This window comes from Poeciliopsis prolifica, unplaced genomic scaffold (assembly GCF_027474105.1).
Source record: "Poeciliopsis prolifica strain line A6 unplaced genomic scaffold, Auburn_PproV2 SCAFFOLD048, whole genome shotgun sequence".
Lineage (NCBI taxonomy): Eukaryota > Metazoa > Chordata > Actinopteri > Cyprinodontiformes > Poeciliidae > Poeciliopsis > Poeciliopsis prolifica.
The window spans coordinates 327,501-350,668 of NW_026562423.1; the positions used below are offsets into that span (position 1 = coordinate 327,501).

The following is a 23,168-nucleotide window of genomic DNA, read 5'->3' on the forward strand; positions in this document are numbered from 1 at the left end:
CGGCAACACAGTCACTGAAATCTGATTGGACGGAATACCGACGATCCACACAGACATACAGGAAGCAGCAAGAGAGACGTTATGGAAACAAAAGAGAACAGACTCGTGAAAGTAAATTAATGAAATTTAATTGAACAAACAATAAGTTAGGTTGTAAATAGTAGGCATTTCGACAGTGCATGGAGGCCCTGATGACCCATCACTGATATAAAAATGTGTATGAACCAGTTGGAAAAAGAAATCAGTTAAAATGTTGGGTAATATGTGGTGGTATTTACTTCAGTCTAAAATTGGTGCCTTATTTCCAAAACAAATCACATTTATGTTTACTATGGATTTAAAGTATCATGTAGACAATAATAGTTTTATAAAATTCAAAAGAATTAAAAAGGCCTTTTTTCAAACTCCAACCACACCAGACAAATTTATGCTGGCAGCGGACGTAAACTATAATTTCAACTTTTATTTTCAAACTGAAAAATCCTGTTTCAGAAGGAGCAGTCTGACATTTGACCAGTACACTTACAAATGTAAAAAAAAATTCATCAGTTTGTCAGCAGGTAGAAAACCTTCACAAAAATTTAAATGTAGCATTGCTTTTGAGTTGGCTAAAATTTAGCAAAGCCTAAGCTAAGCAGCTAACTCATTAAAAAAAAAATATATATATATATGTATTTTTTCTGATGTCAACGTGTGTGTGAGTGCTTTCACCTGGCACTCACACACACGCTGACAGACAGAGAATAATCAATCAGTGCTTGGAAAACATTTCATTTCAGACGCTTTCAATGATGGATAGAAACTGTCAGATTTGTCTCTGTCACCCGGACGTGATTCACGATCCCGGCTGGCCAATCAGGCCTCGTCTTTACACTCATTTCCTGACCTCGCTTCAGGAACTTCCTTATTATGTCTCCCACCAGGGAAACTCTGTCACACATACATACATGGCATTTTCAGATGAAATGACGTATACTGCTAGAAAAGAAGAACAAAAAAACAAAAAAACGTTTTTTGAGCAGGAACTGGTGGCAGCCTGTCAAACCACGCACGTCCTGGTGCTCACATATTTGCCTCTCTTGCCCTTAGTGGAGATGGTCTTGCTGCTCCTCACCGATCCTTTCTTTAGCTGCACGCTGCTGGATGCACTGTCTGACGCCGTCCTCTTTCCCGACTCATGTTGCCTTAAGTTCTGGAGATTCTCGCAATCCTCCGAATGAAAGTCTCGTTGGTCACAGCAGAACCACTTTATGGAGCTGTAGAACAGCTCCAGAATGCTAGAAAAGGCAGACAGGACGCCCACGCCAAAGTAGAAGTAGAGGAAGATGGTTTTCTCCATAGGACGGGAGGTGAAGCAGTCAACGGTGTAGGGGCAGGGGAAGCGATCACAGGGGTACTGGGCCGGCACCTCGAAGCTGTACAGCTTGCACTGACCCACCAAGAAGCTCACCTCCGCTATGATTCGAAAGATGACGTTTACGATGTACAGCCTCCTCAGACGGCGGTCGTCTATGTAGTTCTGAATGCTGCTGCGCTTCGACTTGGGCCGCAAGGCTTTTTTGTTATGATGATGTGTGGCGTACATGAGAAAAACTATGGACGGCGTGGCAATCAGAACTATGTGAAACACCCAAAATCTGTACTGGGAGATGGGGAACGCCTTGTCATAGCACACCTGCTTACAGCCCGGCTGGAGGGTGTTGCAAGAAAACTCCGATTGTTCGTCCTCAAACAGGTCGCTGGCCACAGTCCCCAGGATCAGGATCCGAAACACGAGCATGAGGAAGAGCCAGAAGCGTCCGAGCATCGGCGAGTGGGCCTGGAGGCTGTCGAAGACGCTCCCGAGGAACCACCACTCACCCATGGCTGCAGTGGATGTCAGGGAGGCTGGAGGTGTCTTTGCTGAAATGTGCTACACAAATAAAATTTGATTTGATTCACCTGAGCCTCACAGTGAAAAGTGAAAAAGAAACTGAAGCGGACACCAATATATCCTGTTCAGGACTGAAGGTGCGGTTCAAAGGTTATTTTAGGGTTCATTGTGTAGTTGTTTATTGACCTGAAACCAAAAACAAAAGCACAGATTGGAAAATTCACACATGTAAGATAGTAAAGATTGGCTTTCATTCAACTTTCTGTTTATTACATTGATTTACCATAAGGTAATATAAATACTCTGATTGTTACAGACTCAAAATCAAATAGTAACTTTGCTCAAATTTTATCTCAAATTAAAGTAGAACCGATTATGACATTACTTACAGTTTCCCTTTGTCCAGTTCTTTTCTGCCAACAAACAAACAAAACAAATCGATGTATTTCCTCTTTAACTCTAAATCTTTTTTTAAATGATGTAGTCCTTAACCACCTGCTGCTTTTAAAACACACCGACTGCCTGCAGAAACGAAATGCCATGTCATTTACAAAACAGGTCTGTCCACACGCTTGTCTGAACATGAAAGATTTCCACAAATATCAGAGGCTTAAAGATTGCGGGATGAATCCGAAGGCATTACAAAAACACACCGGCCGCTAACGCCACACCGCCCAGGCCTCGGCCGGTGCCTCCAAATGGCTTGAGTATGAGGTCTGTCGTGACTTTTAATTGAGCGGGCGGCAACGGTTTCAAGGAAATTCCTTCCACGCCCTAATCTGTGTCGAGTCCCAGGCAAGAGACGATGTTTACCCAAGAAAGGCAAAGCTTGATGAACATTTCAAAGTGCTTCCTAAATGGCAGGAAGGGATTTGTTTCGTGCTGTACCACCAGCTTTCCTGATCACAAGGGGATAGCATGAGAACACGTGACGTACAGTGGGAGAATCATAAATCAAATGAATTATAGAAACAGCTGGAAAGCACAACCACAATAATGAATCGCTGAATATTTTACAGCTGGTGTTTAAAAGTTCACGGTTTGTTGTGCTCAGTGCTAAAGGCTCCTGAACCAGAAATCACTTAGAGAACACAGAAAAGTTTGATTTCAGCAATTCCTGTGTTCAAGTTACCAGAACTAATGTTCGTAAAGTTTTTGAGGTATTTTGAGTCCATATGAAAATATTTGGTGCGAATATCATAGCTTGTCAGTCACAAACATTTGTCTACACTCGCTGCATTTCTATTAACATTTAGAGAACATTCCAATAAAAAAAAAGTTTTTTGACAAGTTCTTTATTTTAGATTGAAGGTTTCTTTACAAGACGTCAACGGAGACATTTATCGCATCAAAAGCCACGTGATGGTCAGCCGAGCATTACTACTGCTGGAATAGACGAAGACGACGACAGGAAGTCGGAGGAGGATCTTGACGCCGCATTTTTTAATGAATCATCGCACAAACTTTCTCACATTACATTTTTTACTTTATTTAATGGAAACATTGCAACTGCAAAGTTGTTGATATTGGCACTAGTGGAACAAAGCCTTGCTCACGTTTGTAATGGAAAGGCAGCAACTGGTGCAAACAGTCCAGCCGAACTCTTATGAGGTATTGCTGTAAAATCAATTAGGTGATACAATGAGTTGACAAATTATTACCAGCTGTTCCTGTAAACTGAAATCACCTGCATTGTTATGGCTGGAAAATGTATTCATTTCATTCATGTTAATCTTTATATATACTTGGATTCCTTCTGAGCTGAATTTTTATGTCTGCACATGAATTTGATGATTACTTTTGATATTTGTTGCGAATTTACATTGGAAGTTAACTACAAAAAAATAACACAATGGAATGACATACGCCAAATAAAGATGTTTTTTTCTTGATGTTTGAAATTAAATAAAACCAACATTCTTGTTTTACATCAGAATTGCCAAAATGTTTGGTTTGCTAAATGCCAGAAAACGTAGCAAAAATATTTTGAGATATTTTTTTCTTGGAATTTATAAGTTTACATACTTTTGTCAGTGTAAGAAAAATCTGAAAAATCTTTTCTGACGAGTCAAATAGACCTAACTGTGGTAACTCTAACGGACCTAAAACAAGAGCAGGTTGGTCTGATTTACAGTGTTTTTATTATTTAATTTTTGAGCTAATAAGGGAGCGATACAATCAACTGTCATTATTCAACCTCTTCACCATATTTTAATTTGGGTTTTCATAAACTGTCAACCAGTCAACAAAACTACAAGAACGCTTCAATTATTCTGTGTAAGGAACCTGAAATAGAAGCTTCTCTTTCTGAAAAATATTGAATTATTTTACATTCAAATTGAAGTGTATTCCCACATCCAGATTTCATTTTTCCATTTGAGAAAAGTAAACTTTTTACTCCTCCCCAGAGTTCATGAGAGCCCTGGGAATAGGATCATGTTATACATTTTGATATTTCCACTGAAGGGTTTCATCCCAACAGAATCTCAATACCAAAAGCCTCGCTCTCATGAAAGGTTCATTTTTTCCTGTAATTGGTTTCTAACAGTTTGTGACTTAAGCCCCGCCCTCTCTGTGCTGGGAGTCAGTTTTGCAGGTCAAACATAACATCCTCACACGTTCAAAACTTAGTACAAACTTTCTTTATTTTACGACAACTATGAGTAACCACTGAAATATTTACAAGACACAACAGCATACATTAGAAAACAGTCAAGGAACAATTTGAATAACTTCAAAACCAGACGTTCTGCTGAAAACACATCTATAAAAACTTCAACTCTTTATAAACTAGTCAGAGATGAGTTCTACAAAGTTTTCAAGCAGTGCGCAAAAGCATGAAACATCTAACTAAGCCGTGTGTTATGTCAAAATAAATCTTAGAAATGTTTAAAAGTCTTCATCAGAGTCTGAGTCCACGTTGTAGGTGACGGGTTTTCGAGCACGAGAGGGTTTATCCCGAGGCGCCACGGCAACAAGAGCCTCTTCCTCTTGGCCTGAAAGCTGGAAGATGTCATCTTCCATCCACTTTTTCGATTTCTACAAAGATATTATTTAAGCATGAGAAGATATTATTTAAAATATTTTATTTTCTTTTTTCAATAATCAGTTGACGTAGAATCAAGAGCTTCTGGGTAAGACACCAACCTTTACAGCAACTTGTGATTTAGCCTTGAGACGCGACATGAGGTCGCCTGAGCTGCTGTCCGACTCGTCGCTGATCACCTGCTTCCGCTTCACAGGGCCTTTGCTTTGCTTTGCTGCTGGAACGGTCCCTTCGTCCTCCGAGTCGCTGGAGTGAAACGTGGGGATCTTTTTGGAAGCGGTCTTGGTGGAAGCTTTGGGTTTGGAGAGAGCATCTAGAATAGAAGGCTGCTTTTCATCTGGGGGGAGGGGAGAGGGAATCGTGATGTTTAAACTGATCAATGGATGAGGATTCAATTTCTGAATTCATACCGGCAGTTAACTGCATAAAATCCCAGTAAAAAAAAAAAAAAAAAGATTTGGTGGTTGTAATGTGACAAAATGTAAATAAGTTCAATAGGTGGGAATAGGAATGCAAACAATACTCAGTAATCAATGACTTGTATCTGTCGTGACATAATAGTGGGATGTATAAACTGCTCTACCTGATGGCTTCTTCTTGGAGGCAGTGGGTTTCTTGGCTGGAGCTTTTTTGGCTGCCGTCTCTTTGGGTTTCTGTTGAGCTGGAGGTTTGGATGCTGGGGGCGCATCATCAGAGGAAACTGAAACCCAATCAGGATGAAACAATTCACCTTCACATCTTCAGCTCAACACCTGCCAAAAGTAGCCGGCAAATTCTTACCAGATGACTTGGTTTCTGTCTTTTTAACCAACGTTTGGCTCTTTGCCGTCTTTTTCCTAAACAAAAAAAAAAAAAAAAGAAGAAGACAGGACTGTAGGTGAGGTAACAGGGCTAAGACTATGTGTGAAAGTTTCAGCCGGTTCTTCCTGCATACGCTGGCTCTGGAGCTTTGGGAGGGGGTGGCAGGGAGTTGACGTCGCTGTCCGACTCGGTGCTGGGCCCCAGGCCGAAGCTCGAATCATCATCACTGATAACAGGTTTCCTGTTTTGGGAACTCTTCTTTGCCCAGTCATCAAAATCATCTTCGCTGTCCGACAGGCTGTACTTCACCGGGGCTGGAGCGTTACGCAACAGAGGAGGGGGAGAGTTTAGAAACACGCTCATTTGCAGAAATGTTCCAAATAAACAAGATTTAGAAATGACTGTACAGATTAGGAAGAGTCTCTACTGCAGGCAGCTGGAGATAAGAGTGAACACTGGCTACATTCTTGGGTTGACTGGGATCTAGATGGGCTAAGCTCTCAGTGAGGGCTAAGCTGGGAAACATAACGAAGCAGATTCACCTTTAGTTTTGCGTTCTATGTGCTCCCTGGGGGCCGGCGTTTCCTCTGCCTCCATGTCGCCTCCTGACAAGCCTTCAGGCTCATCATCCGACCACAAATTCTTCTTTGGCTTCTTGGCAACAGGCTTGAACTGAAGAGTGGTCTGCTTACCAACCTTTGATGTGGCTGGAAGAAGATTTGTTTTACATTTTAATAAACACATGACAGTAATTAGATATAGATGTAGTTAAAAGAAAACCATTGAAGTTCTTAGATGCCTCTTGGGACTGAACAGGGAAGTGTTGCATCACGTATCCCGACGCCAGAAGTCATGTGACCAATCATTTCCTCGTGTTCTCAGTTTTTGTTTGCATATTAAAGCGTCATAGTCATAGTGAGCCATTTAAAGTCTTACTTGTTACCTTATTTGATGTTAGGTTTTGGTCAGGAAACATTTACAAAATATTTGTGATGTTGAACTGTGGTCCACACAGGTGGTATGTAGGTTCAGCTTTTGGTTCAAGTTGCGCAAGTTGTTGTGATGTAACAACATAAGATAGTTCCTTTATAACTAGTTCTGTTGGCTCAGAATAATCCTTCAAGTAGATCTGTAGCATTGAATGGTTCTTGTGTAACCGTTCTTCAGGGCAGTTCTGTAACAGCAAAGAGCTCCTTCATCTCATCACATTAAGGAGCTGTTAAGAACCAGCTTTAATGAGCATATTGTGAAACTCTACACTTCAATAAGAAAGCTCAAACCAGGCATTATGATTAGATGACAACATGTCAGAGCTACCTGCTTTGCATGCAAATGAACAAAGGGCTCAAGACAAAGTGAGCCACAGAACAGGCCTGATGACATGTTTCCTCAAGAAACAAACATCTGAAAAAAAGAGAAAATCGAGCTTTCTTGGTCTCTATAATGACACTAAAATGTATTTTTATCAAGTTTTCTAGGCACCATTTTTCAGCACAATTAAGTAGCTGTGTTAACTTCAGGTGTTATAAAACAAATACTCTATATATCAAATATGACAAAAGAAATTTGCATTCGTAACTTAACACATTGAAAATGGGCCTCTGTCTCTTTAAGAAGCTCCTGCTCTTTCTGAAACTCCACCTTCAGGAAGTCATCACAACATGGCTCCTTCGTTAACCCTTTAATGTTTTTATCAGTGCTGCAATGAAAAGCATAATGAGGTCAGCAAATGCCCGGTAGCTTGCTAATTGCTGCTGGCTAGTCTGAAGGAGCTGAGTCACAGGGAAGGGTTGCTATGTGAGGCAGAAGCTTGAAAACTGCAGCTCTGAGGAGGCAGAACTAGGTCCACCCAGGTGTTTGAACAGTTCATTAGTCGCCATGGAGATGCAAGAATTTCTTAAACATGCATGGTAGAACCAAGGCACCTCTCTAGGTATACGTTTTGGACGAGGGAATGTCCAAACACACAGATAAGACAATTTTACGTAATACTGATCAATTTCTTTTAAACAGATGACATCGTATTTCCAACTGGTTGCTGATGAACCGTGTGTTTTGATGCAATCAATATAAACATGTGCATGTTGCTGATCCCATTGGAAGTTCAACTACAATTCAAACGTGGCCCTGAGAATCCAGCCAGGGTAACCCGATCTCAGCTGTCTGATTAACACACAAACACACCACTTCACAGAGAGAACTGAACAATCAACACGACATAAACAAAGGTTCCTGGAGCACCGCAGACACTTTAAATCATTTGAGTTTTGTTATTATTCCACAGATCAACATTTCTAACTTCATACATGAAGAGATCAGTTTTCAGTGCATGGTGAGTGTGTTGATGGACGATCGGATCACTCAGGATGCCTCCAACACTCAGACCCGTTAGTGGCATCAGCATCTGATTCTACTGAGCAGAGTATTTCTCAGGTCAGACACTGGAGGATCATATTTCAACAGTCCTGGATCACCGGTTCCACACCACTTACGGGTTTGTTGTTATATCACAAGATGAAAGACAGGAGTAACATTTGAGGGTCGACTTCAACGCACTTATTCCTTTAAATACAAAAACCCCAGCATGATGGATGCTGGTTTTTTCTCCTAAATGCTCTGGGAACCTTGTTGAAGCATGAAACTGTCATAATAGGACGATGCAGCCACAACTACACATCCCAGTAATTACTTTGGAAGTTGTTATTTATAAACATGTCTGATTAACTTATAAACAGAAGGTTGGAGTTCTCAGAAACGTGTGTATCTGTGGTTACAGTACAAAAAAGAAAAATCAACAAAATCATTTTGTTTGCTCTCAACACCGAATGTTTGGGACCTTTACAGATGATCCTGGTGTTTTCTTCTCTCTAGTTTCACCATTTAGAAAACACTGAATCCGGTTAAAATGAGAACTAGCACGCATTGTGTTGAAATCGGCTCGTCATACATCAAATCTGTTTTGATATTTTATTGCACAGCGTTAAATTGCATATATATTGATAAACAGCGTGGCAACCCTGATGAACCATAAATCATCAGGGTTGCCAAGTTTTTTCTGAATCGGCTCCATTTGTTCAATCAGGTCAAAATGTCAAGTATCCTGTCCGTTAAAGGAGTCAAAACTTTACATCATATTCAGCTTTTCATGAACTCAATAAATTTTTTTTTTTATGTGTGCAAACTAATATATGTATTGTTACATGTTCAAAATTGGAAACAACCAGTGGGACCTCAAAGAAAGCTGCTTCAGTGCATCTCTGCTAGTGAAGTGAACAGGATTCTCCTCACCTTTCTGTTTGGGTTCTGGTTTGGCTTTCTTGGCCAGCCGTGAAGCCAAGCCCATTTCCTCTGGCTCCATGTTCTCCACCTCCTCATCAAATTCCATCTGCATCACCACATCTTCAGTCTATCGCCAAGACGAAGAAAGAACGAAATGAGCTGGACTCCATCAGCTGTAACAACCAGTAGAGCATGCAGCAGCTGTCCAGCAGTGGCTAACCTTGACTTTCTTGCCTCTCCTGCCCTCTCCTTTCTTCAGGTCAGCCTTCCTGTTTGCTTCAGCCTTCATCGTGCTGGTGATGCGGGGAATGACCCGCCGGCCCTGCGGTGTGGGCAGTGTCTCGTTTTTCATCTTCGCAGCTTTGCCTTTGCCGGCTCCCTTCGCTGGGATGCCGCTGTTCTCCTTTTCTCTGGCCTCAATGCGCTTAAGCAACGAGTAAAACCAGAGTTACTAAACCAAACTGAAAACTATTCATGTGAAAGAGCAGGGCAGAAATACCTCCAGCTCCTCTGAGAACGCAGCCAGGTCCTCCCTCCACAGGTCTTCAGGACTCTTTTTCTTCAGGGTGTTCAGCTCAGTCATCTGTGTGGGACACAATCTCAACTTAACTACCCCAACCAATACAGTTTCAGTCAGTTTTTACAGGATTCCATTATGAAGATCAAAATTTTAGCTTTTTTGTTTTAAAGTTCATTTAAAACAGGGACAATGTGTTGAAAACATTTAGTTTTGGACCAGATTTAGCTGAAACTAGTTTCTATCTGCAGTCCCTTAGCAGGTGAGTAATAAACAGTCGAATATCAAAACATACATTGAAACCGAAATACAATCACTGTATTGGCATGAGATTATTACAATATGAATAGGTCTGTCACAATAAATTTAGTTGGATGATAAATTGTCCCAGAGGTTACTGCAATAAACTATAATATTGTTGTTTCAAGAGCATTTTCAAGCACTTTAATGTTAATGGAAGAAAACATTCTCAGAGATCAGTAAACTTTATTCCAAGGAACATTTAACACTGGAACTGGAAGACAAAAGAAAAATGGCTACTGAGTCCAAATATGTTTAGCATAACACCGGTTAATTTATCAGCTGCAAGGTCACATCATGTCCACATCAATGCATACTGATTGCCCGTTAAGTGCAAACTACAAATGGTCCAAGAACCCAGCCGTGTGGGACACCCATGTTAATGAGGTTAGTAATATAGTTACCTTAGCATCCCTCTGTCGGCACAGCTCCTCCTTCTTCTCCTTGGTGAGGAACCACATGGGCATGCTCAGCAGGTAGTTGTAGTCGGGTCCACTGTCATCCTCTTTTTCTGCTCCTTCCTCCGCTTCATCCTCCAACTCCTCCTCATTCTAAGAAAAACAAAAACAACACAAAAGAACAAATGGAATAAAGATAATAAAGTACAAGTTTGTCGGTCCTGTTGCTTCAGCTAAATATTTCTTTAGAAGGGATCCTACCTTTTCCTGAGCCTGTTTCCAAGCTTTCACTGGGTCTGAGTCGTAGCCCATTTTCTGAAGCATGCGAATCAGTTCCTTTTTAGGCTTGTTTTCTACAAGATGAGAGGGAATCAGAAAGAGTTCAGGGTTCACCAACTGCAATGTAAAATGTCTTGGGGCTGTTATGAATGGACTGAATACCTTTACCACAATAGAAATGTACAAAAGAAAAATCACAAATAAATACATAGCATGGGTTGGCAACAGAAGTGAACCAAGGGGAAGACGGACATTGTCCTGCCAACTGACTATAAATTTTCACTCCCCCATAATGAATGGAAAAAAGCTAAGAAGCTATCAAGCCTGGGTAAGTTAGCAGCTAGTTACTGCTTAATTGTATTAGCTGAAACTGCCTTGAGTCACAGAAGGCAATGTTGTCTGCACGCTATTCAAAGATTTGCGTAACGTTAAATTTCCACAAGAAAAAAAAAAAGACTACAGTAGAATGAGACTAGATAGTTCTGCCACAACAAAATTTAAGACCTATGATGTATTAATTTAAGGTCAGCTTGTTCATTGAATTTAAGACATTTTAAGGCCTTCAATATTAACATTAAGTACAAGAATTTAAAACATTTTGAGAATGTCACCGTGGCGTTAAAAGGAGATTTACTAATAACCCGCTAAAAGTTTTTATTCACTGTTAACTTTAATACAAAACAATTGAAACCTTGCATCTCTTGTTTTTAGTCATTTGTATTCTTGTAAAAATAAATTGTATTGATCATTCTTCACATCTGTTTGGACTTCCACCTCTACAAAGTAAGAATTTATATCTGAAAGCCAGATCTTTTTGATGAGAGAATAACATTATGACTTTGTGTAAAGCTCAAAAAAGTACATTTTTACATAATACTGCCCCTTTAAATATAAAACTTGCAACTTACCAATGACCAAGGTGCCCTGAATTTTCTCCAGGATGAAACGGGCCTGGTTTGACAGTTTGGCGCTTTCTGCTCCAAGCATCCCGGCCAACCAGTCCTTCCTCAGGACATAGTACTTCATCCTCAACTCAAAAAAGTCTTTGAGGATATCCTGGACAGACTCGTACTTCTTCAAGCTGCCCACATGGTCAAACAGAACCTTAAAGGGGTGATATACAAAAAATTGAGTTAAATATTTGTATTCGTAGTCATGTGTTGTGGTTGCGTGACCCTAAGCCGTTACCATGGAGTTGCAGGTGAGCGGGCTCTGCAGCTTGAAGACTTTATGGAGGCCGGCAGCCTCCACCTCCCTCAGCTTCTCCTCAGACATCTTGATGACGAAGCGGACCGTGGTGTCGGTGTGATAGTCCTTGTAGTCGGTGATCAGAGGAGGAACCTTCTCTGTTCCGTTCAACATCGGCTCGAGGACGTTCTCCTTGTAGGCCTAACACATGACGCACAAAGTTCAGTAAAAGAAACTCGACATTCCGAGGAAAGAACACTTCCACTAAGCGGGTCTTTAACGTGTCCGGGCTTAAAACGACTGACCTGGGTCCAGGTTTTGACGGGCAACTCAGAGATCTCAATGGTGGTGGAATTAATGATGGCCACCTCGCCACTGTTCATGTACTGGTTATCCATCACATGCTCGATCGTACCTCTGAAGTTCTTGTATGTTGGAAGCTAGGGGAGAGAAAAAGCAATTGAATCATCGGTTTTGAACTCTAGGTGTGACATTTAGAGTTAAGAGTCTTCCAGTGTCTAGCGATTCGATTTCATTCTGAAATTATTTTCAATTCAGAAACCAATTTTTCTATTCAAAACAGTCTGGGGATTTTGCTTAAATTACGTTACTAACAAGGAAAAGAGCATTTAAACGCAGAACATTTATTTAAAACTATCCTGTAAGTTTCTATACTGTAACAAAGGCTTTTTGTATAAACCTCTGTAACTTAAATTTCCGGTGTTAGGTTAACTTATCAAAAATTCGAAATTCCAGGACTAGGAATTGCAATTTTCTATGGAATTTTTTTCTGCATCTCTGGTGACACTGCAGATCCCCACTCCCTCTTCTCACCATGGGCAATGGTTCCTGGCCGTTGAGCATCCGGTGGATGTTGCTGATGATCTCGCGGATGTCATAGTTGGGGATCTTGCTGGCCCAGCCGGTCCCGATACCTTCAGAACCATTAATCAGCACAGTGGGGATGATGGGAATGTACCACTCGGGCTCCACACGCTGATTATCGTCGTAGTTGTACTTGAGCAGGTTGTCGTCCACTGCTGGGAAAACGAGGCGAGCCAAGGGGCTAAAAGCAGAAAAAAAGGCCAGAAGTTAGAGCCACGTTGTAAATAACCACCAGGCTCGTATTCGACTTGGAGCCGATGAAAGCGTGTTGGGACCTGAGCATGGTGAAGATGTATCGAGGGCTGGCTGAGTCCTTGCCGCCGTGCAGCCTGGTTCCAAACTGTCCCAGAGGCTGCAGCAGGTTCATGTTGTTGCTTCCCACAAAGTTCTGGGCTAAACCAATGATCGTCATCATCAGAGATACCTGAGAATTAAGAATGAACTTTCAATTAAAATCAGAACTGATCACAATGTAAAGCAGGTAAAATAAAAATCTATTTCAAGCTGAAAATAACGAATAATAATTACGATCAATGACCTTTTTTAAAGCATTATTCTTTAACCCAAATAACATTTGATAATGGACATTAGAGCGATATGGCTTAAAAATAAAAACTGCAGATTTTCATTCCAGATCTGATTTTAAGCCATTTTCTTCTCCTCACTTTCTTTTCTAAAAATCAAAATTACAAATGGCAAAATAACTGACAAAATAGCTTGGCCTTCATATTAAAATTTCAAATAAATGTTCAAACTTTTGTTAAACAAGCTCTGTCGTCACTCTGAACTATGGAAACCCAAAATTTCCATGTTTCCCAAAAATGTGATCTTAAAACTTAAAATGTGATTAATTGGTGAAATTGATTTATTGTAATCTAACTTAGTCTCTCACCTCCCCATGATGGTACGCTGACATCTCAGCCACTGAGCCGGCCAGCTGGGCGACCTTCACCTCCCGCTTATCATTCCTCTTAAAGCAGCAGTACAACACCTTCCTCTGTCCTGGTTTCAACCCTTTAACATGCAGAATATAAGCATGTCACACCAACCTACTGGGCTGAAGGCAGGTTTGTTCTTGAAGCACAGAAACACTTCCACCTACCATCCACCAAGCAAGGAATGGACCTCTCATTGTCAGAGTTGGAGAAAAGAACGAGCTCCTTGTTGACAAAGTCATTGTAGGACAAGGACTTTGTTGACTGACCATACAGGTAGTCCTGGAAACCAGGTAGAGGTGTAATGTTTCATTTTAAATGTCTATAAAGCAGTAAGTTTATTAAACCATTGGGCTTTTACCTCTGGAAGGTTGTGCTGCCTGCGCTGGCGCCTGTCATTCATGAAATTGGTGAGCCATTCTTTCCTCTCATCCACCTTCTTCTTGCTAAAGGCCTATAAAACAATGTCAGTCCATCAAATACGAGACAAACTGCTAGTTTTGTCTGTCAGCATGTCAAAGACAGATTAGGAAGATCTTACAAGGGTGATAGCTTCATCATCTGCAGGGCCAGAGTACTTAAAGGGGATACGATGTCTCTGCATATCCAAGAAGTACTCCTTGGCTTCCTGTGATGTGCTAGTTCCCAAACCTGAAGGGATTGTGCAGAACAATAGAAGTTATAGAAATAACACAGAGTCAACAGCCAGAAACTGTATTCTTGACAATAACTGCACTGCTTACTTGTCTGTGTTCTACTACCACACAGGGGTTTGGAACAAACCTTTGTAGTATTTGATTTTCCAGGATCTGTGGTTCGGCTGGGTCTCTTTCCATGCGTTGAATTCAGGGATGCTGTAGAAGGACAGCTGGTTTTTCTTGAAAGATGCCTAAAGGAATGGAAAAATTCATCTGTTCAGAGAAACTGGACAAAAGTAGAAAATGGACTAAAAAACAAATGTTGCTAAAAAAAAATTGCATCCTATACCGTGTTTTGACACTAGGGGGCAGTGCTGTTATAAATATAGTGGGCCTTATGAAATCCTTGTTCCATGTGGTTTGATAAACTCCACTGAAACCCAAACTTGTGAACTTCAGCTGAAAGTTATTCAACTTAAAACAACTAAAACTGTGAAAGTTACATTGTGTGTGGATCTGTAGCTGATGATCATTTTAGTCATGTATTATTTTGACGACTAATTAAGATGCAAAAAATTGGAACATAAGTCATATTTTTCATTTAGGCACCTTTTTTTGAAAACAAGAAAATCTTTTTATTGCATAAAATTCAACAGCATCTCTTTAGTGAGTGTGAGATCATTTCTACAGCTAAAAAATATATTTCTATTTATGTGAAAAGTTCAGGCCTTTGTTGGACTTGCCATCAATATAGCAAAGGGCTAATCTGTTGATAGATTAATAACTGAACATCAAAAGTGGTTAATAGATATTTTTTACAGAATTTGATCCAGGTGAAGCTAAAACTGCCATTTGATGAGTTCTGGGTAGAATGCATTTACAGACAGTTTTTTTCTGTTAAATGCAAAACATATTTACATTTTTGTAGTTTTTGTTTAATTGCTACTTTGAATATGTCAAATTTTCAGCCATTTTTTTAGTCTGTGTACTCTAACAATTAATCAATTGTTAAATATGATTCATCACGATTAATTGCTTCAGTCCTAATCTTGAGTCTGTTTACCTTGATGATGGGTGTGATGAACTCTTCCAGAAAGTCATGGCGGAGCAGCGACGGCCAGTTGTGATGGATGAAGTTGATCAACAAGCCCTTAATGTGGGATCCATCTTGATCCTGTCCAAACAACAAATACAATTCAGTCACATTGTAACGATATGTGGAAACTGATGTCAATGGTTCTGCATAACTTTTCATAGCTTTTAAAATTTTAGAGTCCTCTTAATGTTGGTGTAATAGTGCATTGTGGGTAATCTGACCAAAGCTCTTTGTGATTATAATGTGTCTACACATGTATTGTTGCTTCTTTTGGGTATCAGTTGGCAGTTCATAGCCTACACCAGACAGATGGAGGAAATACAGGACGGACAGATGCATTAAAGAATAGAAGGACAAATACAAATGAAAATATTTTTTTTAACTTCAGATATGTATTATGTTGACAAGGGCCAGGGAATAAAGTCTGGACATAAAAAAAAAAGAATCAGAAGCTAGGTCACCTGATCTGTCATGATCATGATCTTCCCGTAACGCAGCGTCTTCAGGGATTCTGGGTCACTGTAGTTTTTCTTGTACTGAAGACCGAGGATCTTGATGATATTGTTGATTTCAGCATTTTCCATAATCTGAGGATGAAGACGACAAAAAAAAGTCATCCTTGGTTCTCCATGCGAGACTTGGTTTTTCCGATGAAACCAGTCGATGTATTTAAGCTTTGAATGCCACAAACATAATTCACCAAAAACCTTTAAGGGGGCATGTTGCGCTTTCCAGGCACATAGTTAATTGATCATAATATAAAATGCCACTATGTTACTTTAAGTTGTTATAAAAATGGTATACATCAAAAACGACTGTAATGTGAACGCCTCGAAATTGGATGTCTGTCTCTTTAAAACTCCCACGCTCCACCAACAGGAAGTCATCACAGCAGCACTCTTCTATCAACCCCTTAACGTTTTTAACCAGCGTTGCACTGAGAAGTAGCTCCTGTAATGAACTCAGCAGATGCACAGTTCCACCAGGTGTTTGCTAATTGCTGCTGTTAGTCTGAAGGAGCAGAGTGGGAGAACTGAAGAAGCGAGAAGCTGAAAAGCTTGGAAACTGCATCTTTGCCTTGAAGGTCCACCCAGCTGTTTTTCACAGCTGGGTGGTTGCCACGGGAGATTAAATGTATGTTCATGATGGGGGATGCAAAGCTGAAAAGAAAAGTGGATTTTACATAACACTGCCCCTTTGATTCTCTACCACCTCTGCTGTGGAGCCCCACCTGTTTGTGAGAAGCCTCCCGGACGTTGAGCATCTTTCCCCTGAGGGGGAACACGCCGTAGTGGTCCCGTCCCACCACTCCCAGCCCAGACACAGCCAGCGTCTTGGCTGAGTCTCCCTCAGTAAGGATCAGCGTGCAGCCAATGGAGTTTTTGCCACCTGTCAGAACACAGTTAACACTGAATGGCTGCAGTTTCAGGGGTTTTTTTAAATGATAACAGAGGTGAGAGACATTACCTGCATCGTTGGCGTCGTCTAGTTTTGGGACTCCTTTGATCTTGGTGTGCTTCACCGCTGAGCATTTCTTGTTGAGCTGAGACTGAGCTTTGAACTTCACCCAGTTCATGATGCTTTCCACGATCCCACATCCTGTGGCCTATGAGGATGAGCGGACAAGGAGCGTTTAGAGACAGACGAATATACGAGTTCTGCACAAACCGCTTTGTTAACCCAGCACCTGTTTTATGAACTTGTCACCCAGTGGACAAGTGGAGCCAAACTTTTTCTGCTGTAGAGTCATATTCTCTTTCGTCTGAGAGTCAAAGGTGGGGTTTTCTATCAGGCAGTTGACAAACAGCCACATGTGGTTTTTCACCTAGAAAGACAACGATATATAGAAAATGAAGCTGCAGCTAATGATAATTTCAGAAACTGATGGCTATCAATTATTCTGACAATTAAGCAGATAAAATTGGCACAATCAAATTCTTAACTACAGCTTATTATATACAAGGTTAGAAATACAAAAAATAATAATAATTTAATTTCTTTTTTTGTTAAATAAACACTTTATTGCCTAAAATAAAACAGCATTTGTTTATTGTGCATTTGCAACTAAAAAAATATATTTCTAACAACATAGGGCTGAAAAATATGTCTAATATAAAATATGTCTAAAAAAATAAATTCGTATACAAGCATTTCACTTCAGCTTATATTTATAATTATTGATTAGGTCTATTTAAAATATCTGAAACATGCCTCTACCTGGTTTACCCTTTTTTTTGCTATTATTATGATTAAACAGTTATAAGGCAAGGTGGCAAAACCTTAAATTGCTGATGCAGCAAGTTACTCAACAGGTTGTTGCTAAGTAACCAAAGTGTGAGTGAGTTGATGCCACCAGCCTTGCATAGCGGGCTGAGAGCTGCTAAAGCCTTTCCTCTGCCTACATCCCCCAGAATGCTGTGTGGGTCTTGATTGGAGTTCAACAAAAAATATTGGAAATTCTATCAGATGTATCATCTATTGATATTGATTATGTGTCTATAGCGATGTATACTGTTACTAGGGTTGAAAGGATTCGAGTACCTTGATTATTAAAATTCATCTGCCTCGAAGCTTCGTTAAGTTATATTTTATTATTGAATGCTCTGTGTCCTGACTGCGTTATTGCTTGCTTTGTGAAGCGATCTCACTTCCACCTAAGTTATTGATGAAAGCTAATTGTTACTGATCTATTATCCCTTCACCAACATATATAATTTTATACATAGAAAAGGAAGAGGAGAAACGGAAAGGACTGGATTTAAAGTACAAGGTAAAAATTGAAACAATGTGAGCCCACGGAAAACTTGTCATTTTTACAAGAAAATATTAGAACAGAAAATGTAAACCGAAATACCTGGAAAGGCTTGACAGTCACGCCGGCTTTGTTCTTCTTCTTCACCACTTCGATGAGTTTTCCAACCACCTGGTCAGCCACATAGTCTATGTGTCTGCCTCCCTGAGAGCCAAAGGAAACATTCAGCACATCTTATTAACACAAGAAACGTTTTCAGTCAGGGATGACAAGAGTTCTGGACAGCAGCCAGATCTGAACTTAGTTAGCAAAACAAAGCCAGTCAGTTCAACTATGCATTCTTACAAATAAAACAAAGAATGTCAAGAATCTTACAGCTGATGATGAAGTTATGAATATGAGGGAATACCTTTGTGGTAGCAATGCTGTTGACGAAGCTGACTTGCTGGAAGCCTTTCTCGCTCATGGTGAGGCAGACCTCCCAGCGCTCATTGACCATCTCATGGACCACAGTGAGGGGACTGCCCAGCTCGTCCACCTTGTCCTTCACATACATGTCCACATAGCTGCGAAAACCTGACACCTGGAGTGGAACATCAGGATACAGCTTGTAGCACAAATATAACCTATTTGTCTAGTTTAAAAGTTTTGATCCATGGGTAGCGAGACAGATTCTTTTCTTTTTTTTTTTTTATGATTTTATATTTATCCTTCAACTACTGACAAAAACTCAGGGTACATTGCCTCATGTCAAAGATTATGGACGCAATCTGATATTAAAGGAAATACAAAGGAACGTATTTTGAAGAAATTCAACTCAAGGTTTTCTTTTTTTCCTCCCTGTTCATACTTTAAAAGTGGTCTAATCAAATCCAATATTCTAGACCACGGTCAGAAACTTAATCAATAACTAAGCCATGTATGCTTTCTTTCCAGCTCAACAGCATTTGTTTAGAGACACAAAAGCAAAATGACTCATTGATGAGAAAAAGCTCATCCCTATAAGACCCAGGAAATTTGTTCAGATTTTTAAACAATTTCATTTTTGGGTTTATTGCTCTGATGGAAAAACGTAAAATACAAGATTAAAGACATCAAATCACAAGAAGTCATACAAGAATAAAGTCGAAATCAAACAAGAATAAAGTCAAAACAAGACTTTATTCCTGTAGGATTTCAGCTTTATTCTCCCACAACTTTATTCTCTTGATATTGTGACTGTATTTTTATTTTATTTTCTTAGAGTGGTCCTAATAGTAAAAGGCATAATACATTTTGTTTTGGAATTTAATAAACAGTTTTGTCAATGAGGTGTTCAATTTTTGTAAAAAAACAAAATAAAAAACCCTATTGACAAAAAATACAGAGAAAAGTTTGTCATAAAATAAACAAATATTTCTTACACTATTAACGTTATCCATTGGGAAAATCTTATGAATATATTGCACAAAAACACACCAGAAAAACTGCTAAAGCTAGCATTGACAGCATGATTACCATTACATTTTAAAATATTGTTACATTTTTTAGTAATTTTGGTTGAAGTTATTAAGAGAGACAAAGTAATTCTAGAGATAAAACTCTGTAGGAAGCCTGTAGTATTAAAGATTACCCATATACCAAGAAATCTACAAAACAAGAAATAAGGTTGATTTCGTTTAGATGTAGATTTCGCTACAGTGTTTTTACATCAGTTAGCCTAAGTTCAAGTTGCCTTTTGAGGAGACAGTCCACAGGAAGATGCACAAAAGCTACATGTTTTTAACTTCAAGCCAAAATCTTCCTAAATTATGACCTGAAACTAGTCAAATTAAACACCCTGTAGGGGGGAACCTGAACTAGCCGGGACTTACAGGCAGCCTGTTGCTATTGAAGAACACTTTGACTCCCTTGGAGGAGCCAGCGATGTCGTACGCTCTCCTGGTCATCAGAGCCACCGTGTCTTTGTCCAGGATGCTCATCTTAAACTTGGTCAGATCCGGCCTGAAGGTGATGCAAGTGTACTCCTCTCCTTCAAAAGGTTTGATGCTGGGGTCTCCCGCTCTGCTCATGTTGTCGTACCAGGTCTGTGTTAACAGAGTACTGATGTTAAACTGAATTTTCTCCATTTAGAAAACAATAAAACAGATAAATATAACTTGTAGCTCCTCCCACCTGCTTGAAAACCTTCTTGGACTCCTTACAAGCAGTCTCCACGGTGAACTTTGTACTGAAGATATTGCAGAGTTTGGCGCCGTATCCGTTACGGCCACCTACACGAAAACAAGAACGAAGTTATTATCCAGCTTTATTGTTTTTACAAAAACTTAATGTTGGAATTAAATCAACGAATCAAATAATAAATCGAAACAAGTCAGATAATTTATATGCGTGTTTCTCTCTCTCTTTCTACCAAAACATGGATGACACAAGTCGTCAGTTTGGTGATTTGGTCTCAACTAGTTCAATTGTTCAAGGAAAAGTTTATGTACAGATTTCAGTATCTGTTTTATTTGTCCTTTTGGGTGTTTGGTTTATCTATTTTGGATATTTAAAATATTTTACAGTTCTAGTGTTACAAATCCATTACAAAATAAAGTTGAGTACCTGCATTATCATTACATCATTTGAAAATGGTCTCAAAACAGTAACATTATTTAACACAATACCTTCTGGGACAACTTATCTGCCAGCAAAATTTGCTGGCCTAATCAAAAACAATAAACGCAACACAATTAACCTCACCAGTGACTTTCTTCTCGTCGTCGTCATAGTTACTGGATGTGAGGAGCTGCCCGAAGATGAGCGCAGGCACAAAGACCTTCTCCACCTTATGCTCCACCACAGGGATCCCCTTCCCGTTATTCCACACGCTGATGGTGTTGTTCTCCCTTCAAACAAACGCACATGTTACCATCCAACTTTTCTGGGAGGAACTATGAGCTGCAGTTTAAACTGATGAGCAGAGACAACTCACACGTCGATGTTGACTCGGATGCAGGACATGCTCTTATCCCTTTGCTTATTGTCGGCTGCATTTACTATCATAAGAAAAAGAAAATGTTAAATACAAGAAAAGGTTTGATTGACGTTGCTCTTTTTCAAAGCGGAAATGGTAATCACGCACCGAGTATCTCATCAAAAATCTTGTAGAGCCCGGGAACAAACGTCACGTCGCGGCAGTTCAGTCCTATACCCTCGTCATACACCCACATTTGCTGGGGAAAGATGGCAATTAGCGATTACAGCGATGTGCATGCACGCACTCCATTAGGCGCTTCCAATCAACCTCCTGCAGCGGCAAAAGTGACAACACACAAAATCTTGGAAAACAGTGAGGTGATTTCTTACCTGGCTGACAGGCTCTACAGAGCCTATGTAGGTGTCTGGCCTGAGCAGAATGTGCTCTAGCTGCGTCTTCTTCTGGTAGATCCTCTCCACCGACAGTCGCTTTGGATCCTTCTTTGTCTTTTCCCGCGGCTTATTTTCCATGAAGGCCTGCAGGACACACCATAAAGTTTATTTCCACACTATTAATAACAATGCAATCAACTCCAAGTCTGACTTGATTCAATCTGATTGGCTTCCTGATACATTTTTTTTCTTTTCTATGTCTGGCAGAACTGATACTTTGCTTAAACCCTCTGTTTTATAACTTTAAAATGAATATCTAATATATATATATATATATATATATATATATATATATATATATATATATATATATATATATATAATTTACTTACCAATTCAGCTTATTAAATTGAATTGCAGTAGATCATAAGTAGAAATGAACGAGAATGTAATATAATGTGACTGGACTGTTTACATGTGTTTGTACACGGAATCTGTCTTGCCAAGTGTAATTAAACAGCATTTATTGTGAATTACTTGCACAATTTAATGTTTTGTGCTGAAAATGCAGGTTTACTTGTCTTGTTAAACTCTCGTTTTCTCTTTTGTTGTCCTGTTCTGTGCTGTGCATTTCTTTAAAAAGCTGTGATGCATCGATAAGTTGCAAAATGGTAGCATTGTTAATTTCATTAAAATGAGTCAAGAGTATTTATCTTGTTAACCCTAACGCAATACATTTATATGCTCTTTACATTTCTAAGTTTAACAACTTTCATAACAGCAAATTAACATGTTAATAACACTAACAGAAATATATGCGTAACAAATTTTACCCAACCGATATAACAGTAGCACGGTTAGCTAAATAAACAGATACTTGCTTCCAACATTTTCAATAGGAAAGAAATTATATCGTGTTATTTTGTGCATGTTATGTGCTTGGACACAAGCAATAGGAACAATAAAATTACCTGTTTTTTACCACAGCCCTTCATGCTTTGTTTTTTTAGCTTTTTAGTTCGCGAGCTAAAGTCTTGCTAAGGTCGTTAACAAATACAGAACGTTGCTCGGTCGCTAACTTTAACCACTCGAAAGCAGTAAGGACGCAACGAAACGTTACAAGTAGAACACGTGACATTAACGTTACCTTCAGTGGTTGAGCCATTTTTCTGGTGCTTTGTGCTTGCAACAATGTAAATAAAATACGGCTAGACCTGGAGAAGAAACTTTGAAACTATCGAAACTCTTAACTAAACCCTCCCGCAACCCTGTTTAAAAATTCGAATTTGGAGCAAACAGCTCCCGCTCGTTGCGTTGTCCAATAAGAGGAGAGAACATTGCGACGCAGACTTTTTTCCTCCAATGAGGGACACAAACCAAACACCGGACGAATAATTGGCAGAAAAAGTAACATTTTCCCGCCTCTTTGATATTCAAAAGCCAATCATCATGCGTCGTGGTAGTTCTGTTTCCTTTCGTCCACACTTTCAGTAATATTTTCTCCAGTGCTATGAAACTGGTAGTTTCTATTACAAACAGCAGCTACGTTATTGTAAACAACGGTTTGCTATATATCAAAAATAAGAAGTAAAAGGGTTTACAACATGTGGCTCTGGAGCCTCAAGTGTCTCTTTGGACTTTCCACAATGGCTCTTTAATAACTTTAGCAAAAATTATGTAGAACTAAATAATGTTTATAAATTAATGTAATAAGTAAAAACAAATTGGTATTTTTTTTATTTTTTTGTGGAATAACAGTATTGAGTTTCTACAACTGAGTGCCACTAAAAGTACCTGTATTATTCTTTTTTTTTTATCTACTTTTACTGCCAGAGTAGGAAACCAGGA

At 39.6% G+C, this 23,168-nt stretch overlaps 2 protein-coding genes across 3 annotated transcripts; both read right to left on the reverse strand.

Moving 5' to 3' along the window:
• Positions 1 to 130: 130 nt before the first annotated feature.
• On the reverse strand, positions 131 to 2,558 carry LOC129377557 (gap junction delta-3 protein-like). The gene is made up of 2 exons (XM_055057592.1): positions 2,263 to 2,558; positions 131 to 2,059 (listed from the first exon to the last, which is right to left on the reverse strand). The coding sequence occupies exon 2, from the start codon at positions 1,862 to 1,864 to the stop codon at positions 1,040 to 1,042; it is 825 nt and encodes a 274-aa protein (XP_054913567.1). The 5' UTR covers positions 1,865 to 2,059; positions 2,263 to 2,558; the 3' UTR covers positions 131 to 1,039.
• Positions 2,559 to 4,496: 1,938 nt separating this feature from the next.
• top2a (DNA topoisomerase II alpha) lies at positions 4,497 to 22,612 on the reverse strand. 2 transcript variants are annotated; one of them, XM_055057523.1, is made up of 35 exons: positions 22,468 to 22,612; positions 21,318 to 21,464; positions 21,094 to 21,184; positions 20,944 to 21,007; positions 20,712 to 20,857; positions 20,142 to 20,239; positions 19,841 to 20,053; positions 18,397 to 18,570; positions 18,090 to 18,191; positions 16,923 to 17,060; positions 16,703 to 16,841; positions 16,467 to 16,624; positions 15,697 to 15,822; positions 15,203 to 15,313; positions 14,285 to 14,390; positions 14,043 to 14,152; positions 13,863 to 13,955; positions 13,669 to 13,783; positions 13,459 to 13,580; positions 12,842 to 12,990; positions 12,516 to 12,747; positions 11,987 to 12,121; positions 11,682 to 11,882; positions 11,402 to 11,597; positions 10,476 to 10,567; positions 10,221 to 10,367; positions 9,499 to 9,582; positions 9,220 to 9,423; positions 9,009 to 9,126; positions 6,263 to 6,427; positions 5,854 to 6,034; positions 5,700 to 5,755; positions 5,503 to 5,619; positions 5,021 to 5,256; positions 4,497 to 4,912 (listed from the first exon to the last, which is right to left on the reverse strand). In XM_055057523.1, exons 1-35 carry the CDS (start codon positions 22,483 to 22,485, stop codon positions 4,763 to 4,765), a joined length of 4,734 nt encoding a protein of 1,577 aa, XP_054913498.1. In that variant the 5' UTR covers positions 22,486 to 22,612; the 3' UTR covers positions 4,497 to 4,762. The 2 variants fall into 2 exon arrangements, with proteins under 2 accessions (XP_054913498.1, XP_054913497.1); XM_055057522.1 differs by lacking the exon at positions 22,468 to 22,612 and adding an exon at positions 22,292 to 22,388.
• Between the last annotated feature and the right edge of the window lie 556 nt (positions 22,613 to 23,168).